The sequence below is a fragment of the Bos indicus genome, chromosome 3 (genome assembly GCF_029378745.1).
Source record: "Bos indicus isolate NIAB-ARS_2022 breed Sahiwal x Tharparkar chromosome 3, NIAB-ARS_B.indTharparkar_mat_pri_1.0, whole genome shotgun sequence".
NCBI classification, from domain to species: Eukaryota; Metazoa; Chordata; class Mammalia; order Artiodactyla; family Bovidae; genus Bos; species Bos indicus.
The window spans coordinates 67358622-67384873 of record NC_091762.1 but is presented as its reverse complement, the minus strand read 5'-3'; the positions used below and the strand labels follow the sequence as shown (position 1 = coordinate 67384873).

The following is a 26252-nucleotide window of genomic DNA, read 5'->3' as shown; positions in this document are numbered from 1 at the left end:
TGTGACCCCATGGACTATATAGTCCATCACAGTATAGTCAATGCCGTGACTATACAGTCCATGGAATTCTCCAGGCCAGAATACTGGAGTGGGTAACCTTTCCCTTCTCCATGGGATCTTCCCAACCCAGGGATCAAAACCAGGCCTCCCACATTGAAGGCAGATTCTTTACCAGCTGAGCCACAAGGGAAGCCCAAGAATACTGGAAAGGGTAGCCTATCCCTTCTCCAGGGGATCTTCCCGACCCAGGAATCAAACTGGGGTCTCCTGCCTTGCAAGCGGGTTCTTTACCAACTGAGCTATCAGGAAAACCCCTCGTGTAGCTTTAGTTGCCACATAAAACAAAGACCCAGATCTTTAAACAAGCAAATAAAAAGTATATCATAAAAGGGCAGGGTCTTAATAATTTGGGTGACAAGGTCTTTCCAGGATTCATGATTTCCACCCTCATGCCACCTGGAACACAGATGGAAATTATCCAGAGAGAAGAGGGTTTCTTCCTCTTTCAAGATTTACAGAGGTGAGAAAATCCTGAATTAAGACTTTAGCCACTTTCAGAGTCAGGAAAGCCCTTTTATCTCTCTCCTGTATCTTTCTAGCCTAAGTACTACATGCTCACACATGATTGGCACGTGGACACAGGGCTAACCGAGTTCTCCAATACAGCTGATCTCTGGGATCCTCCTTAGAAACAGTTAAGTTAGTGGGGAAGGGAGCTTCCTGTAGCATGTGGCTCAGCTCTTCCGCTTCCCCCACATTTTGGAGATGTTGGCAGCTGGATCTGTGGTGAGGTAACATATACGAACCACTGGCAAATATTTAAAACCACTCCAAGTTCTGACTCCAGAGCAGTGTGGGCTCCAGCCCTCAGGTCTCTCCTAGGGCCTCTTGGAGGAAGTCCTTTCATCCCTGCCCCTGCCCCGGGCTGTCCTCCCCATGTAGCTGCCAAGAGGAACAGGCTTCCTCCGCCACCTGGAGCAGAGTCAGTGCAGGGTAGCCTCGTGCCAGCCCAGGGACCCAGGGATGGGAGACTGGCTTGTAGGTGCCCCATGGGGCTTGCCAGCAGCTCAGGTGGGGATTGGAGAAGCAGTGAGGGAGCCGGCTGGCTTGATCTGTATTGGAGAAGGTGAAAGCCTCTGGCCTTTTGTGTTTTCTGGCCTTCTGGGCTCTTGCCTGGTCTCTGAGCACCAGTTTGATCAGCTCCTGATCTCAAGTGATAGCCTGCATCTTGTTCATGTGATGCTCTTTGGAGTCTTAGTACCCCCTCCCTGTCTCATTGGTAATTGAGCCCACAGCAGGACTGCTAACCTCCAGGTGGGCTCCTGGATCATGTAGGGAGTTTTCTTAAACTACGTGGGGGTGGTGAATGAACTTCGAGATTCAAGTGAGACCATTCAGTAGTGGCTCAGTGAGATTTCTTTAGGAATTAGAGCCACAGAAACAGTCCAGCCCAGAAAAAGACCACCCTCCAAAAACCCTTCCCTCTAACCTGTGTTACCCACTTATGTTTACTCTCCATCCACCCCCTGACACCTTTACTGCCTGATGATGTGTGTGTGTGTGCTTGGTCATGTCCAGCTTGGTAGCCTGCCAGGTTCTGTCCTTGGGATTTTTCAGGCAAGAATACAGGAGCGGGTTGCCATTTCCCACTCCAGGGGATCTTCCGACTTAGGAACAGAAGCCAAATTCCCTGTGTCTCCTGCATTGCAGGGGGATTCTTGACCTCCTGAACCATCGGGGAAGCCCACTGCCTAATGATAGTCAGTCCTTTTTGCCACCAACTATCTGGAAAAGTGCAATGGAATTTCAAACAAAAGTAAAAAACAAAACAAAACCAAGTTTATAGAGCCACTGCCTTATTCTTTGTTATGCCATCATGATATAATGATGTAAAAGTTAGAACTTCTTGTAACATAAACCAAGGGGTAGAAGCATATGTGATCCAAATGGATCCTCTGACCTTCCGTTTTCCCCTCTAATAAAGTCAGCTTTCTGCTGCATCTAAGAAAGAATTAGAACTTTCGTCCATGTCACTCCCTTCCTCCTTGCACTCAAAGTAGACATCATTAGGCAGTTGTGGTTCTTCTTTCCTATCCGTTCTGGATGTTGCCTTAGAAATTTTATCAGGGACTTCCCTGGCAGCCCAGTCGTTAAGAATCTGCCTGCAGAGCTTCCCTGCAGGTGACTCAGTGATAAAGAATCCACCTGCCAATGCAGGAGACACAGGTTCGAGGGATCCGGGAAGATCCCACATGCCCTGGAGCAAGCAGCTAAGCCCGTTCACCACAACTATTGAGCCTGTGTCCTAGAAGCCAGGAGCTGCAGGTTCTGAAGCTGAAGAGCCCTCAAGCCCATGCTCCCAGCACGAGAAGCCACCACAATGAAAAAGCCCAAGGACCACAACTAAAGTAGCCCCCACTCACCACAACTAGAAAAAAGCCTGCACAGCAACAAAGACCCAGCACAGCCAAAAATACATAGATAAACAAAAGATGGAAAAGGATTAAGTTTAAAAAAAAAAAAAAGGAATCTTGTCAACCTATGCAGGAGGTGCAGGTTCAATCTTTGGTCGGGAAACTAAGATCCCACATGGCTCGCAGCCAAAAACCCAAAACATAAAACAGAAGCAATATTGTGATAAATTCAATAGACTTTAAAAATGGTCCACATCAAAAAAATCTTTAAAAAAAAACTTTATCGACACAGCAGTACAGTCTCACCCAACTCACTAGAGTTGACCCATAAGAGAAAGCTTTTTTCACCTTGAGTTAGAGAATTTATAATTGAAAAAATAATTGAAATGAATCATTTTGATGGGCTTCCCAGGTGGCAATAGTGGTAAAGAACCTGACTGCCAGTGCAGGAGACATAAAAGACTGAAGATTGATCACTGGGTCGGGAAGATCCCCTGGAGAAGGAAACGGCAACCCACACCAGTATTCTTGCCTGGAGGATCCCATGGACAGAGGACCCACTCCAGTATTCTTGCCTGGAGGATCCCATGGACAGAGGACCCACTCCAGTATTCTTGCCTGGAGAATCCCATGGACAGAGGAGCCTGGTGGGATACAGTCCATGGGGTCACAAATAGTCAGACACAACTGAAGTGACTTAGGATGCATATAGCATTTTAAAGTGAATGACATAGTAACTGTCCAGAGGCTCCCTGGTTTGAGTGTAAGAAAGCCAGAGTCGCTGAGGTGTGTATTCACTTTGGGAACTTGGTGAGTCATTTCACTGCTAAACCTTTCAGCAGAATAAAATGAATGGACAGAATGGGATCTCCTGGAATACCCTAGGTCTATCACTCTATGCTTCTCAGGAAAAAAAAAAAAACAAAAAACATATATATATTTGTAGTCATGCATACTTTTCTGTTTTAGAAAACACAAAAAAGTAGGTAGTCCCATAACTCAGAGGCAAACAGTCCTGATTGTTTCCTTCATATCTTTTTGCTATGAATTTTTAAAGCATGATGCTGACCACAGGTATATTCATGAGATTGTAGATAACAGCTGGCCTAACCTGAAACATGGAGCTTACTTGTAAGGTGATGTGAACCAGGGCTGAAACGGGTCCAGGAAGCCTCTGGGACCAGGCTCCCTTCTGCTCCTCACGGCTGTCTTCCCCTTCTTCTCTCTCCCATCCTGATTTTTCTCTTTCTCTGGTCCAGAAGCTAGAATATGGCAAACATACAGCTTCCACGTTCATGTTCCCACAACAGGTCCAAATTCCAGAGAGAATTATTCTGACCAGCCTTGCTTTCTCTGGTCCCTGGTCCTACCAGCTATGGCCGGGCAGGTGGGGTCACATGGGGCTTTTTCATCTGTTCGGTAGCTGTTTATTGAGTGCACACTTCATGTCAGATTCTTGGTGCTGGAGACACAGCACTAAAAATCCCTCACTGAAAAAAGAGCAGTAGACAAGAAAACAATTGCTGATAGGATTAGCTCTATGAAAAAACAAAACAGAGTGGGTTGTTACAGGTGAAAAGTCTCTAAGGAAGTCGCATTTGAATTAAGATCAGACTAATAAAACTATGGTTGCCTGATTGCCTGGTACTTGTCCCTGAAAATTGGGTGGGAAACAAGAAATTCCCAGAAGAAAAGATCTTGTAAACTGGGAGAAATTCTAGAAATAGCTTATTCAAGTGGCATGTACAAAAGTGTATAAATTGATATTTAAAACCTCTCCTTTTGCTAAGGATACAGCTGCTTTTAAAAAAGAAACTAGAAAATTTAAGAGCATAAAGATAAAAATAACCCGGAATTATTCCACCCAAAGATAAAATTGATAAACAAAGAAAACATTTTAATATATTTTCTTACATTCTTGTTTCTTCATTTTTAATATGCTTTTTGCTCCTGGCATCATAAGCCCAGAAACGTCCCCCAGCCCTAGAGAAAGCAGTCCTGACAATAGATGATATCTGTTCCTGGGTTATTTATTAGTCTTAATCAATTTAGAAAATAAAAAGAGAGGCCAGTGACTCATTAAACAGGCACTTAACAGATGCAGAAAATCCACTTCCTTGGCAACTTGGCATTTATAAAGGAGAAAATAAGTTATTCGTTCTGCAGCTCTTCTGCTAAAATGTCCCAACTTCATAAATAGTTTAGCCATTTTTAGTAAGTCCTGAAATATAGCTGTATGCATTTATTGTTCTGGGTAGTCATCCAACCTGGCAGGAGACTTCCTGTGAACTGAGGGATAAAGAATGAGAAATGCCATTGCTGGAACTTCCATGAAAGGAGTGGAAGCAGAAGGCTGCATTGGATCAAATTTTACCCCTTGGATATAACAGTCCATTTGATAGCCCTAAATCAATTGGATTCTTGACTGGAGTCTAATACGAGGCAAGGAAAACCCCAAATTACTTGTGTACTCTGAATTCTCTGTGCTTGAATCCTTCATTTGAATTCTTCTTTCAATTGGCTAAAATAATTTGAACTAATTTTTAGTTCAATCTCTCTATTACTGTCTAGTAGTGTCGCTATGGTGGTTTTATACATCAAATACCATTTCACTAGATCTAAAATTTAGGTCATAATATTTATCTATCAAATTTAGGTCATAATATTTCTCTATCAATTGTTTTCAACCATTTAGTGTTGTGGAGAAAAGGCCAAAACAAATTTGAAAGTAAACTTTTTCAACTTGTATCTTTAAAGAAATGTTTTAATGTGTTTCCACATAATTCAAAACTTGTGTCCAGATATAGGTCTGATTTTCACTGATCCTCAATGGCATGATAATTTTGTTTTAACTCAAGAATGTTTTCTGTAAGTATTTTTTATGTATCACTCTCTCTTGTTTTTCTCAAGTACACACAGATCTCTTCTTCCAGTGCCACCCGATAGAAATTTAATGTGAGCCACATGTGTAATTTTAAATTTTCTAATAGCCATAATTTTAAAAGGAAAAGGAAACAAGTGACACTTTTTATCAGGCCTTTGAAATCTGGTGTGTACTTCACACTTGCAACACAGCTCATTTTGCGGTAGCCACATTCCAAGGGCTCAGTAGCAACAGTGACTTCTGGACTAGACAGCTCAGTTTTCTATCTATAAGCCACTCCATTATTTTCAATTTTTTTCTGTCTACTTTCTAGGAAAAATCCCAAAGTTGTCTTCCACGTTACCCAACTCAATTTTATACTCCATGGCTCCTTCTTTCCAGCTACCAACATTGATTTTAATTCTCATGTGTTTTTCTGTATTTTTACCTTAGCTGATTCTTTTCATCTGATGCTGTTGCTATTTCAGTCTAAACCTGTTCTAATTTCATGACTTTCTGCTCTTATTGATAGCAACCATGTTTTCTTACATACTGCATACTGTTTAAACTAACAACGAAAGTGAAAATATTAGTCCTTGAGTTGTGTCGGACTTTTTGTGACCCTGTGGACTCCTCCGTCCATGGGATTCTCCAGGCAAGAATACTGGAATGGGTTGCCATTCCCTTCTCCAGGGGATCTTCCCAACCCAGGGATCAAACCCGGGTCCCCTGCATTGTAGGCAGGTTCTTTACCATCTGAGCCACCAGAGAAACTCAAAATATACATTAATTGTCCCTCCTGTGTGCTCTCATAAACACCATTTCTCTCTCCATCTTTGTATTTATTATGTTTTGCTTTTTATTTCTTTACTTCTCTACATCTACCAATAAGAAGTGAACTCCCTCCCCTTGCCGCCCCTCTCCCTCTCCCTCCTGACATTAATCAACACATACTTCTTCTATGGTGGAAAGTTCTGATTTCATGAAAATACTACCATCCTGTACACATGTCTGAAGCATCTGGAAGTCAATACACGTTGCAGAAATGGTTTTTTTTAATAGTTACTAACATTCCATATTAACATATTATCTAATTTATTCAACTAGTTTATTTCTCATTTAGTTTGGTTACTACTAAATATGCAGTAAATAAACACACTCATTTAGGCTTTTGTTTCTAGTATGAGAGACTGCTGAACTGTTTTAAGCAGAGACCTCTTAATCTCCTTCACCGATTTCTCCCAAGCCCACCAATCCCCCTTCCCCTGCTTCTGGCAACCACCCATCTTTTCTCTGTCTGTGAGTCTATTTTCCCTTTGTTCTCTTTGTCTCTGTCATGACTTATTTCACTTAGCACAGTATCCTCTAGATCCATCTATGTTGTCGTTCTTCTTGTGGCTGAGTGGTATTCCACTGTGTATAGGTACCCGTCGTCTTTGTCTATTCATCTACTGATGAATGTTTAGGCTGTTCCCATATCTTGATTATTGTGAATAGTGGTGCATATATGTTTTCCCATTAGTGTTTTTTTTCCCTTTGGGTTATGCAGAATCATGTGGTAGCTCTGTTTTTAATTTTTTAGGAACATCCATACATCCATATTATTTTCCACAGTGTGTGTAGCAATTCATATTCCCATCAACAGTGCACAGGGGTTCTGTTTTCTCTGCATCCTCACCAATATGTTATTTTTTGTCTTTTTGACAATAGCCATTCTGACAGGTGTGAGGTGATATCTCACTGTGGTCTTGATTTGCATTCCCTGATGATCTGTGACACTGAGCATGTTTTCAAGTGTCTGTTGGCCATCTGTATGTCTCTTTAGGAAAAATATCTATTCTGGCCTTCTTCAAAATAGATATTTCATTTCCCACTCATTTCCCTTTCTCTCTCTGTTACACTGAGAATTCTTTGAAACATAGAAAAGCTTTGGGATTTCCCCGGTCCTGGATGCCTGGCCTCTTTGGTCAAGGCCCCACCTCAGCTGAGTTTCCTTCTCAGTTCTGAGTCTGTAGCTTCCTCGCATTCAGTCTGGACCTGCCCTGCTCGAGTGCTCCTAGCAACCTGGACCTGGAGACAACCGTCTCTCCTGCCCACTGGTCCCGGAGAAAGGAAGATGCATGAAGGAGAGAATGAGTGACTTAGAGGAACCCTGAGGGTCTGTCCTCCCGCTTGGCAAATGAGGCATAAATCTCCCGTCTGTCTCTGAGAGACTTAAGAAATTCATTCCTTATGACTCTGCCTGAAAGAATCTTCTTTCTACCCTCCGCCACCCTTCTGATCAGCAGGCTTTCACTAGATTCCCACAAAGAGCTTTTGATTCGGCCCAGCGTTCTCTGCACCCCTGTGGCCCTGTTGAAAAGAGTTGTGCTTACTGCAGGCTTGTCTCCCCCCAGAACAGCAGGCGGAAGAGAACGCCAGACCTTTGTTCTCTTCTGAACACAGTCTTAATTGTCTTTCTCTGGTTGCTTTCATCGTGGCCAGGCTTTGTTTTAACCAACTCAGGGCAGTCCCTTCTCTGGGCTCCAACCCCGTCTCGAGAACCTTCCCAGGAGCCACTGCCATGGATTCTACCAGCAGAGAATTGGCGCTGTTCCATCCAGGTCCTTGCCAGAGTCCACAGACATTCATGGGGTGTCTCCAATGTCCAAATGTTGGGTGCTTAGTGCTGGGTATTCAGAGAGGAAAAGAGACGCATGAAACTTTGTACCCACAGCATGGTTGTAAATGTAATAATAGGATTTACAAAATGTTTCAAGTATTTGGAGGCACAGAACTTGGGCCTGGAGAGGCAGATAACAGTTTCAGGAAGAAGAAGACATTTGAGCTGGGTCTAAAGGGAGAGTAGAAGTTAGAGCCAGATGGAAGGGAGGGGACCGAGGCTCTGACGTGAGAAAGAGCCCAGTAATGCTAGTACAGGACGAAGTGCACCCAGATGGATTAAAGTGGTGGCAGACTTGACTGAAAAGCAAGGTGAAGGCCCCATTCCTCCCTTATGCAATAAATTTTCTAGAAGGAATTATCCAGTAGAGACATGATCTGGGCCAAGTAGGTAATTTACATTTTCCTAGTATTCTCGTTCACCAAGAAAAAAAGAAGTAGCAAAAAACAAGTCATATTAATTTAACAATATATTTTCTTTAACCTAATATAGCCTAAATATTATCATTTTAACATGTAATCAATATAAAAAATAATATTGAGATGGTTTTACATTCTTTTTTTAATCTCTGTCTTCAAAATCTGGTACTTAAGCCTATCTCAATTCACGTGCTAAATTTTCATCAGAAATACTAGAATGGTATTTGTATTTCATAAAATTTACAATTGAAAAGGTAGATTTCACACACTCAAGTTGTTCAAATATATTTTTAATTTTCCAATAACTGAGTCAAGTATTAGTTTTTAAAGTTAATTTTAATTACAGAACATCAAAAACTTAATTCCTCTGGTGTACTGACCACATTTCAGGTGTTCCGAAGCCACCTGTGGCTGGCAGCTACTGTATCCTGGGTAGTCCTAACTTCTTCAAGGAAGTTTGAACTAAGTCCTGCAAGTAAGGAAGGGAACCACAGAGTCATTTCAAGCAGGGACATGGCTGATCAGATCTGTTTAGAAAGGTCACTTTTAGAAAGGATAGTTTGGTTTTTTTCCATATCTGTGAAAAGATCTGCTAGTCAAATGTAAACTTTGGACAAAATTGGGAGGAGGAGAAGGAAGGAAAGAGAATAGCAAGTTTAAACGGGCAGACTGCTGTTACCCTGGGAAGTCCTGTGAAAAGAGCAGTCATCAACGTGCAGATTATGAATCATCCTTGTATTTTTGTTAAAGCTCGTCCTTAAAGTAAAGGTACATTGTCCTCCTTCTTTCTAAGGCCTTGAGAGTGAGAAGGAATGTGTGACGTGACCAGATCAATGAAGTGGACAACTCCCCAGGGGCAGCCTTTTTCATGATCCTAACTTTGCAAAAGTGCATCTGATGATTGTCCACAGACATGCACAAGTTCTAAGCACCCCTCCCCTCTGGCGATAGGGATCCCTGTGGTTGAACAGAGGACGGGGTGAAAGAGGAAGAAGGTGGCCCACACAATCAGCATAAATCACTCAGTGGCAGCTTGGGTTTGTCCCAGGAGCCCCATGGCGCCAATACATGAAAAATTAAACTCAAGCAATGTTTTGAATAGTGTGGGAAAATTCAGAAAAAACACTCGATCTGGGCAGTGTTTAAAACAGCTATTTTATGGTTCATAAATTCATAGAACTAAAGAAAAAGAGTAGACAAAACGTGCCAATCCCAGGGTGATATAACTACTTTCCTAATTTATGATCTGTTCCGCTGACAGCTGAGCAGAAATATTATCTCTGATTAGTTTTCCTTTGAGAAGTCAGGTGAAACCTCAGAAATTTAATCATAGCTCCTATTCGCTGGCCTTTAGTTTTCTTGTTTAAAAATTCTTTTGTATATTGGTCACTTAACTGCAGGACTTTATATCAAGTCTCATAACAAGAAGGGTAATAAGTTCTCCAAGCAAATCCACTTACCTGGTTTTCAATTAAATTAAAGATATGAAAACCTCGTACATTCTGACTCAGCTGATTTAGAACTGGAGCTCCTTTGGGGTAAGATCATGGGGTTTACTTTCACTCTTCCTGGGTAAAGAAGGTTGCTGTACATTGATATTATCAGCATTGATGACATGTTGAAAACTGACTGTAAGTGGGAGGACACCATATTTTTGAGTTTGCACAATTGCCGAGGAAGCTCTCTTCACACTGAACAGTTAGTGTGCCGTTTACACAGGATTCTCATCTGTTCACTAAAGACTTAACACTAGTGCCTTGTGAGCTAGTTTAAATTTGCTGAAGTTGTGAGCACCGAGAATAGTTCCTGTTGCTTAGAAAGCACTTAGGAGGTTGGTTCTTTTCCATTTCCTATGAGTTCCACAGTTACATATGAAAATATAAAAGCCACTGGTTGTTCTCTTAAAATATTCCCCTTGTGGGTATTAGATGAGATTAAGGAAATGTCCAGGTAATTGCTCAAGAACTGGAGGACAGATTTGGAGAGTAGACAGAAGGCTTTCGTCCCACTCTGTTACTTGGGCTCTCTTTCGCTCCATAGAAGTCCAACCCATTCTTTTCCCAACATGCTCATGCCCACATGCACACACACACACACACACGTGTGTGTGTGTGTGCATCTCATTGGCTCTAAAATTCTATTCTCAGAGTTTTGCTTCTGGGGCCTAATGAGGGTCTCAGATTAGTTTCATAGATTTCCTACTCACTGGAGTCAAAGGCTGCTTTCTCCATCTAGAAAGCCTGATTATTTGATTTTGTCTTGAAATCTCCTCACGTCCTTGGGCTCCACAGAGGCACACACCACAGCACGTGACTCTGGATGGCAATGAGTAGCTTTCTTTTCTTTAATTAAATAAATAAATCCCTGGATTTAAGCCACAAAGCAAAATGAAGAAGGGAGGTATTGGATGAAAATAGAAACGGGAAATGGTCCAGTTAAAGCTCCAGGGCATGACTCACTCCTGCAGCCCAGCTCGCAGCTCCCCCCAAACATCAGCCTTGGCCTGACTGACACGATCCCATTGAAATGCCTTCCTCCCCCAAGTCCCCTCCATTGGAAAATATCAAGTGTCGCCCTTCAGATGCTTGTTCTCATTAGCCCTTGTATCTGAAACGAAGTTGCCCAGTTTTTACAGAGGGGAATCCCATACCATTCTATAAAGTCCAGATTGCGGATCAGAAAATAGACTCCAACAGTGTATTTCTGGCCCTACAACAGCCTGTTTATGTAAAGAAAGGGAAGAAGGAATGGGAAAATGAGGGTACTTTTTCTTTTTTCTTTAACCTTTATTGAAATATAGTTGACTTACGATGTGTTAGTTTCAGGTGTACAGCAAAGTGATTCCATTATACATATATATTTATACATACTTCTTAAGATTCTTTTCCATTATAGGTTATTACAAGATATTGAGTACAGCTCCTGTGCTTCCCTGGTAGCTCAGTGGTGAAGTATCTGCCTGCAATACAGGGTACACAGGTTCGATCCCTGGGTCGGCAATGTCCCCTGGAGAAGGAACCCACTCAAGTATATTTGCCTGAGAAATCCCATGAACAAAGGAGCCTGGGGGCCCAGGAGGTCACCAGAGTCAGACACAACTTAGCGACTACACCACCGCCACTACCACCACCCTGTGCTATACAGCAGGTCCTTGTTGTTGATCGATTTTACACAAGGTAGTCTGAAAAGTGAAAAGTGTTAGTTGCTCAGTCATGCCTGACTCTTTTTCAGCCCCATGCACTGTAGCCCGCCAGGCTCCTCTGTCCTTAGAATTCTCCAGGCAAGTACTGGAGTGGGTAGCCATTCCCTTCTCCAGAATATCTTCCCGACCCAGGGATTGAACCTGGGTCTCCTGCATTGCAGATTCTTTACTGTCTGAGCCACCAGGGAGTCACCCAGTAGTATGTATATTTTAATTTCAAACTCCTAATTTATCCCTCCCCAATGCCTTTTCCCTTTGGTAACCATAAATTTGTTTTCTATGTCTATTAGTCTTTTTCTGGTTAGTAAATAAGTTCATTTGTCATTATTTTTAGATTCCACAAATAAGCAATACCATACGGTATTTGTCTTTTTCTGACTTACTTCACTTATTGTGACAATCTCTAGGTCCAACCAGGTTGCTGCAAGTGCCATTATTTCATTCTTTTTGATGGCCAAATAATATTCCATTGTATCTATGTACCACATCTTCTTTATCCATTCATCTGTCGATGGACCTTTAAGTTGCCTCCATGTCATAACTATTGTAAATAGTGCTATGAACACTACGGTGCATGTATTCTTTTGAATAATAGTTTTCTCCAAACATATGCCTAGGAGTGAGATCATTGGAGAGGATCCAGTGGAGAGGTGGAAAGTGTCACTTGGAGAGGACACCTTCTTTCATTCAACTTCTCTTTCCTTTGCCTACCTCTCTAGAGTCAAGCTCTGAGGGTACAAATGCTGAGTGATGGCCCTGTCATCAAAGAGCTGGCTGTGTAGATATTTGGGATAGTGGTAGGTTATATCTGGCCAAGAAGTAAAAAGTTGAACATCACAGTGAACTGCAACCACTTGAAAATGTTGAAAGAGCCATTATTTCATTACGATGACAAGTAGGGAAAGTTAACACTAGAAAGAAATGTTGTTATAATGAACAAATGTGTTTTCATCAGTCTAGAAGAAATTCTGGTTAACAGTCAACCAAATAATATGACTTTGACACTGCCATTATACCAAATTAGCAGGTTATCAATCAACAAAAAAATGGAGGAAAAAAGAGAGGATGTAATCAGTGTTCTTTTAAAAGAAATTTTTTGTACTAATAACTTATCAGTGTTAGGAAACATGATGCGTATTAGATAGGAGACAAGAAGTGGGAAACATAAGCGTGAGTTTCTTTTGGAAGGAAGAAAAATTTAGAAAAGCATGTAAGGTTACAAGTGCTGGGTGGCATTGGTTAGAAAAGAGTGGGTTGGAAGAGGGAAATGTTACAGGACTAGTTAGTAGAAATAGGGGACGTGTTAGGTCAGTTAAATGCAACTAGAGTTCAACAAGACATTATGGAGAACAGATAAAGAGGAAACTGCAAAATATAGTTAGGGTAACTATAACTAGTTAGGGTTTGTCCAAATGAAGCAGAGGCTGTAACCAAACCGAAAAGCCCTCTACAGGCATCCCTGGATTAGATAATTATAATGAGAATGCCTACATGCAAATAAAGTAGAAGGTGACTTGGGGGTCAATCCATAATTAGCTGCTTCTTCTGGGGGAGATTGGAGTGAACTTTGGGAAGTGTTTGTGCCAGGTACAAAGCATTGGAAACAAGGAGAGAAAACTTACAAGGATGTACTGAAAGGTTGTAGAGTCTCTGCTCAGGGAACTTCCTGGGGAACAGAGACCTGATACCTCTTGCACTGATACAGTCACAGATCATGTAAATAATAAGCCTGTGCTATGGATTTACCTCTGCTCACCCACCCTCGGTGAGAGGAGGTGAGGAAAGTGAATTTACAGTCTCTTTTTCTCTTCCCTCCTCCCAGTATTTGAAAAGGTGTGTTAGAGGACTGCTCAGCAGGACAACAAGCAGTGGCAGGGACAAAGTTCGGATGAACCTTGAAAACATGCTTAGTGAAAGAAAAATCACAAAAGACTGCGTATTATGTGATTCCATTTATATAAAATGTCCAAACAGGCAAATCTATGGAGATACAAGCTCATCCCAACCTATTCTTCTAGCCTCCCCCCTTCCTTTGAAACTAGTTTGCACAAAGAATGTAGACAGGACCAATCATCTAGTGTTTCTCAAAGTGTGGGCCAAGATGACCCACATCAAGATCATTGGGAGAACTTATGAAATATGCAGATTAGAAGGCCAGCCCAAACTCACCAAATGAAAACCTCTGGAGATGAAGTCTGAAGAAGCTCACTGCCCCAACCCTTCTGTGAGTCTCATTCCAATCACCAGGCTTCTACTTTCTATGGACACTACGTGTGCAGTGGGACAAACCTCAGCAATTGGCACGATTTTAGGGAATTTTGAAAGGAAGGGATAGTAGTGCCTTCATGCCCAGAAAATCAGCTCCCCTCTGCTTCCTCTGTAGCTGGCTCCTTGTCCCGGTGTATCAAGTCTCCAAGAGGACTCTGCCTTAGCATCTAGCACCCCTGCAAGTTGAGGTCCCAGCTTTTGCTTTCTCCACACTCATCCCTCTTATCCCCCAACTTCTGCCCTATTCATACCCTGCCCCAAACACTCCAGAACACTCAGAAGTCTCATTTTAACTAACTTGAGTCTTTCCATGACCTTTAACAATAATTTGTTTACCTCAATAGGCTCCTAGTCTTTGCTGTTGTTGTTAGGCCAGTTTTAGGTTCACCGCAAAATCGAGCACTAACAACAACAGCAAAGACTAGGAGCCTATTGAGGTAAACAAATTATTGTTAAAGGTCATGGAAAGACTTGAGTATATACTCCCTGGCCCCAAACACACACAACCTCTCCCACTATCAACATCCTACACAGAATTCCCTGGAGGTTCTAGTAGTCAGGATTCCAAGTTTTCACTGCCATGGTCCAGGTTGAATCCTTAGTCAGGGAACTGAGATCCTGCAAGCCACAAGGCACAACCAGAAAAACAACCCCCCACCCCGACCCCCACTAAACATCCCACACAGGAGCAGCACATACAGTATAACTGATGAACTTATATCAACACATCATCACCACTCAACAGAATTGATATTATGGGCTCACTTTTATTTGGCTGCACGGGGTCTTAGTTGCAGCATGCAAGATCTTCGTTGCAGCATGCAGACAGTTAGGTGTGGCATGCAGGATCTAGTTTTCTGACCACGGATAAAAGCTGGGCCCCTGCACTGACAGCACGGAGTCTTTAGCCACTGAACCACCATGGGAGTCCCAGGGTTCACTCTTGGCATGGCATGTTCTATGGGTTTTGACAAAGGTATAGCAGCGTGGATCCATGGTTACAGTACCACACAGAATAGTTTCACTACCATAAAAACCATGTGTTCCACTTACTCATTCCTCTCTCCCCCCAACTCAATATTTTTACTATGTCTCCATAGTTTTGTCATTTTTCCGTTGTTATATTGTATGCAGCCTTTTGAGATTGGCTTCTTTCATTTAGTAATATGTATTTACATTTCCTCCATGTCTTTTCATGGTTTGACAGCCCATTTCCTTTGAGCTCTAAATAATATCCCATTGTTTGGATGCACCACAGTTTATTTATCCACTCACCTAACTAAGGACATCTCTGTTGCTTCCAACTTTTTGCAATCATGAATAAAGCTCCTATAACCCTGTGTGCAGGTTTTTGTGTGGGCTCATTTGCCTAAGTACCAAGGAGCACAAACTGTTGGATCATATGCTAAGAATGCTTAATTTGTAAGAAATGGACAAATGGTTTTCCCAAGTGGCTGTACATTTTGCATTCCCGTCATTCCTGTGCCTCCCCACCCTCACCAGCATTTGATGTTTTAGACTTTGCCCATTCAAATAGTTGTGTAGTGGTATCTCATTATGTTAATTAGGCACCTAGTTTTTAAACAACTACTCTTTTCTCCATGGCTTTGGAGTCCTGTGTTTTAAACTTTTGCACTGCAACTTATAAGCAGGTAATCTTTATTACTAAAAATGGTCTTATTTATAAACATTTCTTACAAACTTTCTCTTTCTTCCTTTTACACAGATAAATGCAGAGGGCACACCAGAAGAAGTTTTTCTTCAACTCTGCACAGCTATTGACTCTATTTTCTGAAGGCAAAAATGCATGTATGTTGACAGTGGAACAGAGAAAAATATTAAAAGGTTCATCGCTTAACACAGTATGTTTCAATTTAAACCTTCTGTGTGTCCCCCGCCTCAAAATCCTGACATTGCTGTTTGCTTCCCAGCTTGACCTGAGAGGTGTGTGGAAATCATGCATGGTGTATTTGGTATTATCCAGCCTTTTCTTCCTCAGTCAGACAGCAGTCTGCACTCACAGCACGCACTCTTTTCTGTCACCTCAGAGCTAAATTAGTCTGTGAACAGCAGTGCAGTGCCCGTCGGTGTCAGTTGTGCCTTCAGGACTAATCATTTGATTCTACTCTCCTCAGAGAGGGAGGAGTTAGCGTCCTTAACGCCACATCACATCTCCCTTCCTCTCTTCAAGATTCGTTACTGAACTGAAGGCCCTTAATATGGGGGGCAAACTGGGGCATCGCCCTCTGGAAGCTGTTTCCTCAAAGTCTCATCCAGCTCAGAACCACAGAGATTGGGTTAACAAGTGAACACCAACTGTTCCTAAGAAATTTGATTAAATTTCTAAAAATGTTATAAAAGCTTTTTAAAATTTGAAAGTGTATAGCTTTTTCCAAGATAGCAAAATCTAGACTAGTCACCGATAACATTTCTCTATTCATTTCTATAAAATTGGCTACTTGGAATACTGTCATATTGGCTAAGAGAACAAATTGGATAAACTGTCTAACCTAGACTCTTCTATAAAACAGTTGGTGCATCTGGGGAATTATAATTAATACCAATGACCACACAGAATTTAAAAGCATGAGGTGATTTGTTATTGCATTCACTGGGCTAACATCAACTTGTGTCACCTGTGTAGTTACCAAGCGAGTAAGAAATGTAATAACAAAACTGACGTGGGAGGAAGGGGCATGTCAGTACACAATGTTTATCAGAGTTTAATGCTGTATTTGTTCCATAAAGGCCCTTTACAGAGGTTTGCAAGCCTTATATCCATATGTAAAATTGTGTTTCCTCAAATCAAACCAGTGAAGTTTGGGTTCTCTTTTGTGCTACCAGCTGCCAAGTCAGAGTTTCTTATATATTCTACTGGAATAATTGCATTTAGTCACTACAAAATACCACAGTTTCAATTTGCATGATTTTTTTTTTCTTCAATGGTTGTGCAGGATTGAAGGATTCATTTCTGGGACAGATTGTATTTTTTAAATCTTTTTTTTTTTTTCTTGAAATGGATATGTACAAATAAAATAAATGGAACACAGGATAACTCTTTTTCTATTTATTTGTAACTCACATCATTCTGGAAAGCATTTGAAGCCTTATTCCAAACAGAATTTCAAAGGCAAACACAGTAATAGTTGAGATTTATGATATGCTCATATGGTTTTAATTTTGGCCATAGATCAGTTTTGAGCTATTACAGAGAGCACTCTTAGTGTATTCATGATACATGGTAATTTTCATATTTCCTTTTACTCTAGCAGTCATTCTTAAACAGAAATGTCAGTGTTTGCTAAAGAAGAAATTAAATTTCTTTGGTTACAATTATGTCTCTATTAACAAAAAGGGGCATGTTCCTACAGCTCACACAGTTGTCAAATACTTTATTACTACCCCAAGTTGTAACACTCTCTACAGGGGAACACAAGGAGTATTTGAGCAAATTAGAGAGAGAGTTACAGGATGAAAATTATCAGTTGTGCCAGAAAACACAAAATGACTCTTTGTTGAGATTAACATTCTTTAAACACATACCACATATTGGTAAACAGTCCATGCCCACCACAGCTTTGACAGACAGCAGGGTAGCAGACAAGCCCAGCCATGGCTTTTATGGCTGCAGTTGGCTACCCTCTTAAGAAAAAAAAATTAGCAGGGGTAAATGGCTTTGCCCCAAAGAGTATCTAGAGGTACAAATCAAGTCTTCTACAAAACTGCTAAAATAGTCTACTGATTCGAATGGCTTGACATGACATCACTAAAGTCGTACGATTGTATAGTAGGAAAGGACTTTAGAGGTCTCTGCCCCTGGAAGAAGACCTTGTCTGTATGTATAAAATATCAAAACACAAACTCCTTTACAATGATCTACATTCAGAGCCTCACTTGATCTGGCCTTGTAGCCTCTCTCACCCCAACAACTACCACTCTCCTCTTGCTCTTCTGGTTCAAATGACACTGGCCCTCTGTTGCCTGAATAAGCTAAGCTCTCTAATGGGTCAGGATCCCTGGCCATGCTATCCTTCTGCCTCTTCCTCCAGATTATCCACAAGGCTAAATCCCTCACCCCATTTAGGTCTCTGTTCAAACTGACTCTTGTTGTTGAGGTGTTCTATGAGTACTCCTTCTAAATGACAGACTGGTCCTGACAATTCTTTTTTTTTTCAAGCATTATTTTTCTTCACAGCATTTATCTCTGCCTAAAATTATAAAGTATTTTTATTTACTTGTTTACTGTAGATCTTCGGCATTAGAATATAAGCTTCAGAAAAGCAAGGCTCCGTATCCTCAGTTCTACACATAGCCATCATTATGGAGGGCTAACACTTAAATCCTCTGAACCTTGGTTTTCTCATATGTACAGTGGAGGTCACAATCATAAGTAACCTCACAGAGGTGTTGTGAGGATTAAAGAGGTTAATAATACGTGTAAATCATTTACTAGTTCCTAGTGCTCAATAAAAGGTAGTTCTTTGTCAACATTTATTGAGTGTCTCATTTAAACAACTGAGACTAGGACCCAGAATTTCCATTCTAGTTTCTATTACATCACTCTAAAAACATGGAAGAAAATGGGCTCCCAGAGAGGACCAAAATCTCAGCCATCTAGGTCTGAACCACATCCTCTAGATTAGACAGGATGTAATAATCCTTTAGTCCTCCCAGAGTCCTGCAAAGATCTCCTGAGGCAAATCTTCTAAGGGTCCCACAGACGCACTCGCAGACACTCAGGCATAGGTGATTTTTCTAACTTTCTAGAGAAAAAAATGTAACCAAAACATCAGTCCCATTACCAATAAATATTTATTGAGAATCTACTAAGAGCCAGACCGTAGGTATAAAGGTAGACACGGATGGTCTCTGTCTTCATGGAGCTAAATGTGACACCATGCTCAAAAATCCATTTAATCAGCTACTTGAACTTTAAGGGAAAAGGTTCCCCCCAGGCCACCTCAGGATCATATAAATAGAAGCACATTGTTCATCAAGATATGAAATAAAAACTAACCTTTAGAACCTACATAGAACAATACCTGCATAATCTTGTGGAAAAACCTACTTGTTATCTGGAGACTTTCAAGTCCATTCAATGTACCTAGAATAACAGCGTTCAAACTTTGTTACCCACAGTAAGAAATATAGTAATTTATATAGCATGCCATTCTTATGTTTATAACATAGAATTTTTGCAAAGTATTTATCCTTACTACATGTCATATACTGTTTTTTTCATTTCATAAAAAAATGTTCTTCATACCCCAGTAAATTGTTGTGTTCTGCAATTTAAACAAAAGGGAAAAGGAGAGAAAAATGGACATGGCATACTACTATGCTGAGAGGTACCAAACATGCAGGGAAAACAAACTGTACCTGAGGCAGGAGACCCAAGCCTTTAGTCCCAGCTTTGCCTAAAAAGCCTTATGACCACATGTTTGCCGTCAAATTAGAAGACGTAAATTATGTTTGTTTCCGTACTTCATCACAGGGCAAGCTGAGTGCTTTTTCCCCAGCCACAGATGTGCTTCTCTATTCTGAGCTATAAACCTGGATGCTTGCTCAGATTTATACTCTAGGATGCATAGCGCACCAGAATAAGACAGAAAAGCAACTCCTGCACACCTTCACCTCCAACACCTCAGTGACCCCTGACAAAGGGAATATTCTTGTGCAGGAAATAGGGTAGTGAGGCAGACGCTGACCTGGGAGCAATCTGTCTGGGTTAAAATCTAAGCATCACCACGTTACTAACCATATTGACCTTGGGCAAGTTACTTAACCTCTCTGGCTAGACTTCCTGATATGAAACCAGGATAATAAATGAACCTGCCTCATAAAATTGTAAGGATTAAATCTGTTACTATACGCTTGCTTGGCACATAACAAGCACTCTATCAGTGTTTGCTATTATTCTTAGTGCATATCACACCAAACAAAATTTCCACTGCCTAAACCTGAAAGCAGTGGTTTTAGGTGTCCTTAAAAGTTCTTAAGGGAGATCAACCCTGAATATTCACTGGAAGGACTGATGCTGAAGCCAAAGCTCCAGTATTCTGATCATCTGATGTGAACAGATGACTCACTGGAAAAGTCCCTAATGCTGGGAAAGACTGAAGGCAGAAGAGGGTGTCAGAGGATGAGATGGCTGGACAGCATCAACGATGCAATGAACATGAACTTGGGCAAACTCCAGGAGATGGTGAGGGACAGGGAGGTCTGGCATGCTGCAGTCCATGGAGTTGCAAAGAGTCGGACACGACTGGGCGACTGAACAGCAACAGAAGTTCCTTCAGTTCTTAGCAAATAACTTGAGCATAGTATTTCAGAAAATACAACTGACCTACTGAATACTACTGAATAAGTGATGCTTTAACAAGTAGGTCTATGTTTGTCTCAACGCCAAAGCTTCCATGTAGGAGATGGAAGGCCTACTTGCAAATATGACAGCCCTGCCCATTCCTGCAATCTTCAAATTAAAACAACAATACACATTACCACTAACTACTACCCTTTTAAAGTCATGAGGACTATTTGCTTAGAGCTGAAAAATGCAAAATAAACACATCTTTGCTTAAGCAGAAAAGAATCCTCTTTGTCACTCAAAATTTTCAAAAATCTTTTGCCCTTAAAAAAAAAATTTAAGTGGGTTTGTTATCACTCTTTCAAAGCATACATGATAGTTTATGGGATTTTTGAATGGCTCTGAATGGTTCTTCAAAATTGATTGGTATTATTCCTATACAAACATAGAAGTTACAGAAGTTACCATCAGTGCCACCTACTATCTTACCACAAGTTGAAGGTAGAGCTTCTGGAATATTCACTTGCAGTTTAACAGCCAAATGCCCAAACTGCTGATTCCCCTCTTCTTCCCCCAACTAATAATTTCAGGGCATAAAGTTTAGCTCAAGTCCATTTCCCTTTTTTCTGATGTGATATATTTTACCAAAATCATCAGTATACTTTAATCAATATATTACTTTTAAAATTCTCATATTTCTATAGTTAAAATTATATTACTTTTCTCAATTAAAAAATTCAGGGTATAATTTCAGTACACTATAATGTATTGAAGAGGACTGGTAAATAATGTCCCCTTGATTTAAAACTGGAAAAAACGAGACTAAAAATTGTGTCAGTATACTTAATTAATCTTAGAATATTTACATTTCCCATTAATCAATAATAATTTCCAGAGAATACAGTGATTTTAAAAAACTACTTATGTAACACATGGGGAGGCTTACTTTCATCAAAAAGAATGAGTAAAAATTTTCAACATAAGTTTAGTTTTCACATCTGGACATTAATTATTGCCTTTTTTATTTAACCATGGTATGCATTCTTTTTTTAAACCTAGTTTAGTGTCTCAGCAAACACTCTGAGTGAAAACATGACCATCTTTTACAGAGTTTCTCAAGTTTACCCTTTTCCATCATATAGTTCATATTCTTCTTAAAGGACAGGTAAATAAAAAAAACCTAAAAAAAATTTGTTTTAACACTCATTAAAAAAGAAAATCCAAAATCTAACCAAAGGAAGTCACAACAAGCATTCTATAATATAAACAGACAGTATCCACATAGTTTATTTCTCACAGTTCTCCTGACAAATGAACATTATTCAAGAACATACTGTATACACAGATAAGAAGAAACATACAAAATGTTTTAAATGATGCACAACAAAATCCAGCAGTATAAAAGAATGCATGTGAACTCTTGCTCACTGCACAGACTAAATTTAATCACTTGTTTAAATAGTAATAAAAATACAATCTTTTATGGATCTTGTGCAGACTACAAAAGAGGGAAATTATTATCATATATATGATTTTTATATTAGGCAGTTTTCTTCAATGAGTTGCACTGACAACTCCAAATACAGAGGCAGAAGGCTGTGTATTTTAAAGAAATTAATATTGTGAATTAGAGACTTTACACAGTTACTACCACTGGCACTTTTCACCATAGTTTGTACACATCACATGATCATCTTATATAACATTACATTTAAAAAATATATCTGAGTGACAATTTTATAACATTCACACACCATGAGCTGGTTAAGGAAGCAATGCCACAGCTGCCTCCTGTAGTGCTTCACTGTTGGTAATAAGGACAGTTCATTCTGGTTAAAAGAAATTAGACATCAATATGGTTAAGCAGCTCCAATTTACTAAAGGCCATCAGGGGCCACCACTGGGACAGTGAGTTCTTTTAAAGTGTATATATCCTAGATGCAAACACCATCATTGGTTAAAACTTTGTCTAAAGAAGTCAGTTTCTGTGCTGGAAACTATTTTCACAAAACTGAAAGCTACTAAACTGTTTTAATATAAATACTTTGTCTTCTCATTAGCATATTTATGACCAAGTTCTTTGAAACCTTTGGAATTTACTCTCTCTTTAATATGTGCTCTCGTTTCCGTCTCCCCCATTTAAGATCACCACCTAAAAGGCTTTAAGGTGGTGGTGAGAATTTCACCAGGGAAACCCTTCGCTCACCAGGAATGTTCAGCTGCTGAACAGTGATCTAGAGCCACAACGGTGCAGAGCTGGACTTGACGAGAACACTCAGGAAGCTGTCATGCTGTGAGTGTCATTTCAGGGAAAGCAGAGAATCTTTCCAAACTGTGCACATAATTCACAATGATACCATTGCTATGTGTTGAAGAGGACTAGTGTATGATGTTCTCTTCCATGTCATCTGTTTGCTGGAAAGTAGTTTGGGTCAAGGTAATTATAACTGGTGCCCTGGGACACACAGTAGTCTCTGTCTAAGAATGTCTCTGACCGATAAACAGGTTCTAGTTGGTGATCTTCCTTGTGAATGTCTGTTTCATGAAGGCTGCAATGAAAACATACACAAACACATCATTATATGGTACTGCTTGCATTTTGCTGGAGATATTCTCAAATTTCCTCATGGCTCTTCCTGTTTAAATCCATTAATCAAAATCTCTAATGGAAAGTTACTTGAGATGTGGTATGATTAAGGAAAATTTCTTAATTGTCTAGAACAGCAAAGTTTAATGCATTAAATGTGGTGGTTTTCTAAGTAGTTTAAGAAATCAAACTCACTAGTAGCTGAGAAGCTCTTGTCAAAATTTAAGACCTACAGTGAAGGAAACACTTACCAGTCTGAACAAGAATCACAGAAATCCAAAGACATTTCCGGAGGACAATCCTGGCAATGCCACCGAACACCCTGGATAGGTTCTATGCCACAGTTATCACACTAATAAAGATTCAGAGAGAAAAAGTATTCAGCTAAAATCATCTGCAAACCTGGGCATTTGATTATTAGTAGTTACTTACTTGAAAGGTACCTCAGACCAGTATACAATGACTGTGATTGAGAAGCACTGACGTAATACCATAGTTAAACTATCCAAATATGTTACAGAACTATTTAAAACAGGTTACCATAACTAACATAAATCCAAGTGAACACAAAATTCGCTCTGAAATTTTATCTTACTCAGCCATTTTCCAAAGCCAAGAAGGCTCCTATTAACCAATGCCCACCAAGAAGAAAAGGCAGCTCTTTCTCAGTGTTGTGACATTGTGGGAGCCAAGGTGTGTTCTGTGCAACTTAGAAACCAAAGTAAATGTCATTTCTAGTTTCTCTTATCATCAGGCCAACTAGAGTAGCTGACACACTGGCAAACTAGCCACAGCTGGGTTTTGCAATAGAATTATGAGAAGTAGAGACAGTTTCTTCCTGAAAAGACAAAGTTGTCAATTAGGAAAATCTCTAAGGGGAGAAGCAGGGCCACTGAAAGAGCAAGAGAAGAGAATCACTTAATGCAGTCTGGCTAATGGCCACTCTAGAGGATCAGAGGTACAAGAATTTTGTTTTAAACTTATCAGTCACAGCATACATCAGTGTTTTTATGTATACCACTTCCAGTGAATCTGTAGTTGATGGCCTCAATTTTACTTCCTCCAATCCCACCAAGTATAATCAGTTCTAACACTTACGGTGTTCTCAAACCTGTTAATCCTTCTATTTCCACACCCATCAGTCAAGTTCAGGACATTCTCATCTTTTGTCTAAATAAACCAGGAGAATCTCCCAACCAGTCTGTTGTTAGCCTTTCTTCCTCTTCATTCTCCATATTAAGGCCAGAGTGATCTTTTTCCCCCTCTACTTTTTTTTTTTCCCCAATTACATAAAAAAGCATACAAGAACAAATTATTATTTAAAGATTTTAATACTATAGTCAGAGATTAAGAGTTACCCTCTGTAAACCCACTGCCTTCCTAAGAGTTATATATTTTAAGAAAATAGAATGATCTTTCCTAAATGTAAATTTCATATTACTCTCTGCTTAAACTTCTTCAAAAGTTCTCCAACACTTAAGGAGAAAATTTGGCAAAATTTCCAAGGCAACTAAATAGCCTCATACTACTCTCCAGTGTGTACTCTAGTCATATGCAACTATTTCGCTCATTTAACTTCTCTAAATTACTTATGAGATGAAAACAGAATAAGGGAAGGGAGTCTGTTTATCGCTGAATCCCCTAGCACTTAGCAAAGTGCCTGGAATATAATGGGTTAGGGTCAAAATTTTGTGGAATGAATAAATGTATTTCTACCAGACTCACAAAAAACAGCAGAGATAACTGAATCTGAAAGGGGAAAAGAAATTTCTGATCTATTAACAATAGTAACAACCAAAGAAATAGCTCTATAGGTGAATGGATGGATAAAGGAAATGGTGTTCTCTGTCCTCCTCTACACACACATACACACACACACAGGACTATTATTCAGCCATAAGACAGGAAGAAATCTGTCAAAGCCATTTGTGACAACATGAATAAAACCTAAGGACATGATGCTAAATGAATTAAGTCAGACAAAGAAAGACAAATGCTATATGATCTCACTTAAATGGAGAATAAAAAAAAGTTGAATTCAAAGAAGCAGAGAGAGAGGAGGTTATTGAGGGTGGGCAGGGGCTGCGGGGCCTGGGGCAGGAGGGAGGGTATGTGTGTCATTGGTCAAAGGGTACAAACTTTCAGTTATGAGTAAGTTCTGCACATCTAATGTATAGCATGGTGTGTGTGTGTCTGTGTGTGTGTGCACAGGTGTGCTCAGTTGTGTCCAACTATTTGTGACCCTATGGATTGTAGCCCGCCAGGCTCCTCTGTCCATGAGGTTCGTTAGACAAGAATACTGGTGTGGGTTGTATAATTATAAACTGGTAAGTGTACAGAGGAAAAGGGTGGAATGTGAATTTATAACGGAGGGACTATTAAGTGCGTGCTCAGTTGTATTCAACTCTGCGACCTTATAGACTACAGCCCACCAGGCTTCTCCTTTCATGGAATTTTCCAGGCAAGAACACTGGAGTGAGTTGCCATTTCCTCCTCCAAGCAATCTTCCTTACCCAGGGATCGAACCCACGTTTCCTACATGGCAGGGGATTCTTTACCACTGCGTCATTGGGGAACCCCTTACAGTATGGTATATATAGTTAATAATATTGCATTGAATACCTGAAATTTGCTATGAGAGCAGATGTTAAGTGTTCTTGTCTCAAAAAAACAAGATAACTATGTGAGGTGAACTTTTTTTTATATCTTAAACTTTTTTATACCTTAAAATATTTACAATTTTTAGTCAGTTATATCTCGGTAAGTTTGAGAATAGCTAGAGAAAAATTTTGCCTTTCATATACTACCTCAAAGTTGCCTACAGCCATACCACCCTGAATGCAGCTGAAAGTGTTAGTCACTCAGTTGTGTCTGGCTCTTTGCAACCCCATGGATTAGGTTACCATTCTGTCCTCCAGGGGATCTTCCCAACCCAGGAACCAAACCTGAGTCTCTGGCACTGTAAGGCAGATTCTTTATCATCTGAGCCACCAGGGAACACACCAGATCTCATCTATTACCTCAAAGTATACCTGTATATTTTTCTTATTTCTACTGAATCATAAATCTCGTGACACCAGTTTAACTGTGACACACTACTTTGTATAAATGAATAGGACAAGAGCTAAACTTACTTTTATCTGTGTGCTTGAAAGTTGTGGAGCTGAAAGCTCTGAAAACCACCTTAAATATCTCTTATCACCCTTTCAAAAATTAAATTAATAGAAAAATTAAGTAGAATTTACCTTGAATCCTACATGCTGCACAAATCCACTTTCAGCTTGAATTTGCTGAAGTTTTTGTTTTTTTAACTTTTTAAACTGTAATAGTTCCTTATATTCAGGTAAATTCCTATACGTGACAGGAATACTTTCTTCATCCTATTGAGGAAAAAAAAAAAAAAAACCAGTTAGCTTGACAATTAAAACAAATTAGTATGAGAAATACTGATAAAGAATATTTTTCTATTGACAAGGTATTTTTCACATTTAAAGAGACCCTCAACATTTTAGGGCTCATAGGAAATCAGT

The 26252-nt window shown here is 40.1% G+C and overlaps 2 protein-coding genes across 8 annotated transcripts in view; one reads left to right on the top strand and one right to left on the bottom strand.

The window, feature by feature from the left end:
• The window catches only part of AK5 (adenylate kinase 5), a 255871-nt gene extending 240185 nt beyond the window's left edge, over positions 1 to 15686 (top strand). For all 3 annotated transcript variants that reach the window (XM_070786293.1, XM_019957245.2, XM_019957244.2), the window contains one exon: positions 15555 to 15686. In XM_070786293.1, the coding sequence (XP_070642394.1) occupies positions 15555 to 15623 (69 nt within the window). In that variant the 3' untranslated portion in view covers positions 15624 to 15686. The remainder of the gene's footprint in view (positions 1 to 15554) is intronic.
• Positions 15687 to 16880: 1194 nt separating this feature from the next.
• Positions 16881 to 26252, bottom strand: part of ZZZ3 (zinc finger ZZ-type containing 3) — a 123827-nt gene continuing 114455 nt past the window's right edge. For all 5 annotated transcript variants that reach the window (XM_070786290.1, XM_070786288.1, XM_070786292.1 and 2 more), the window contains 3 exons: positions 25968 to 26102; positions 22974 to 23074; positions 16881 to 22684 (listed from right to left, as the gene is read on the bottom strand). In XM_070786290.1, coding sequence (XP_070642391.1) covers positions 22540 to 22684; positions 22974 to 23074; positions 25968 to 26102 — 381 coding nt within the window. In that variant the 3' untranslated portion in view covers positions 16881 to 22539. The remainder of the gene's footprint in view (positions 22685 to 22973; positions 23075 to 25967; positions 26103 to 26252) is intronic.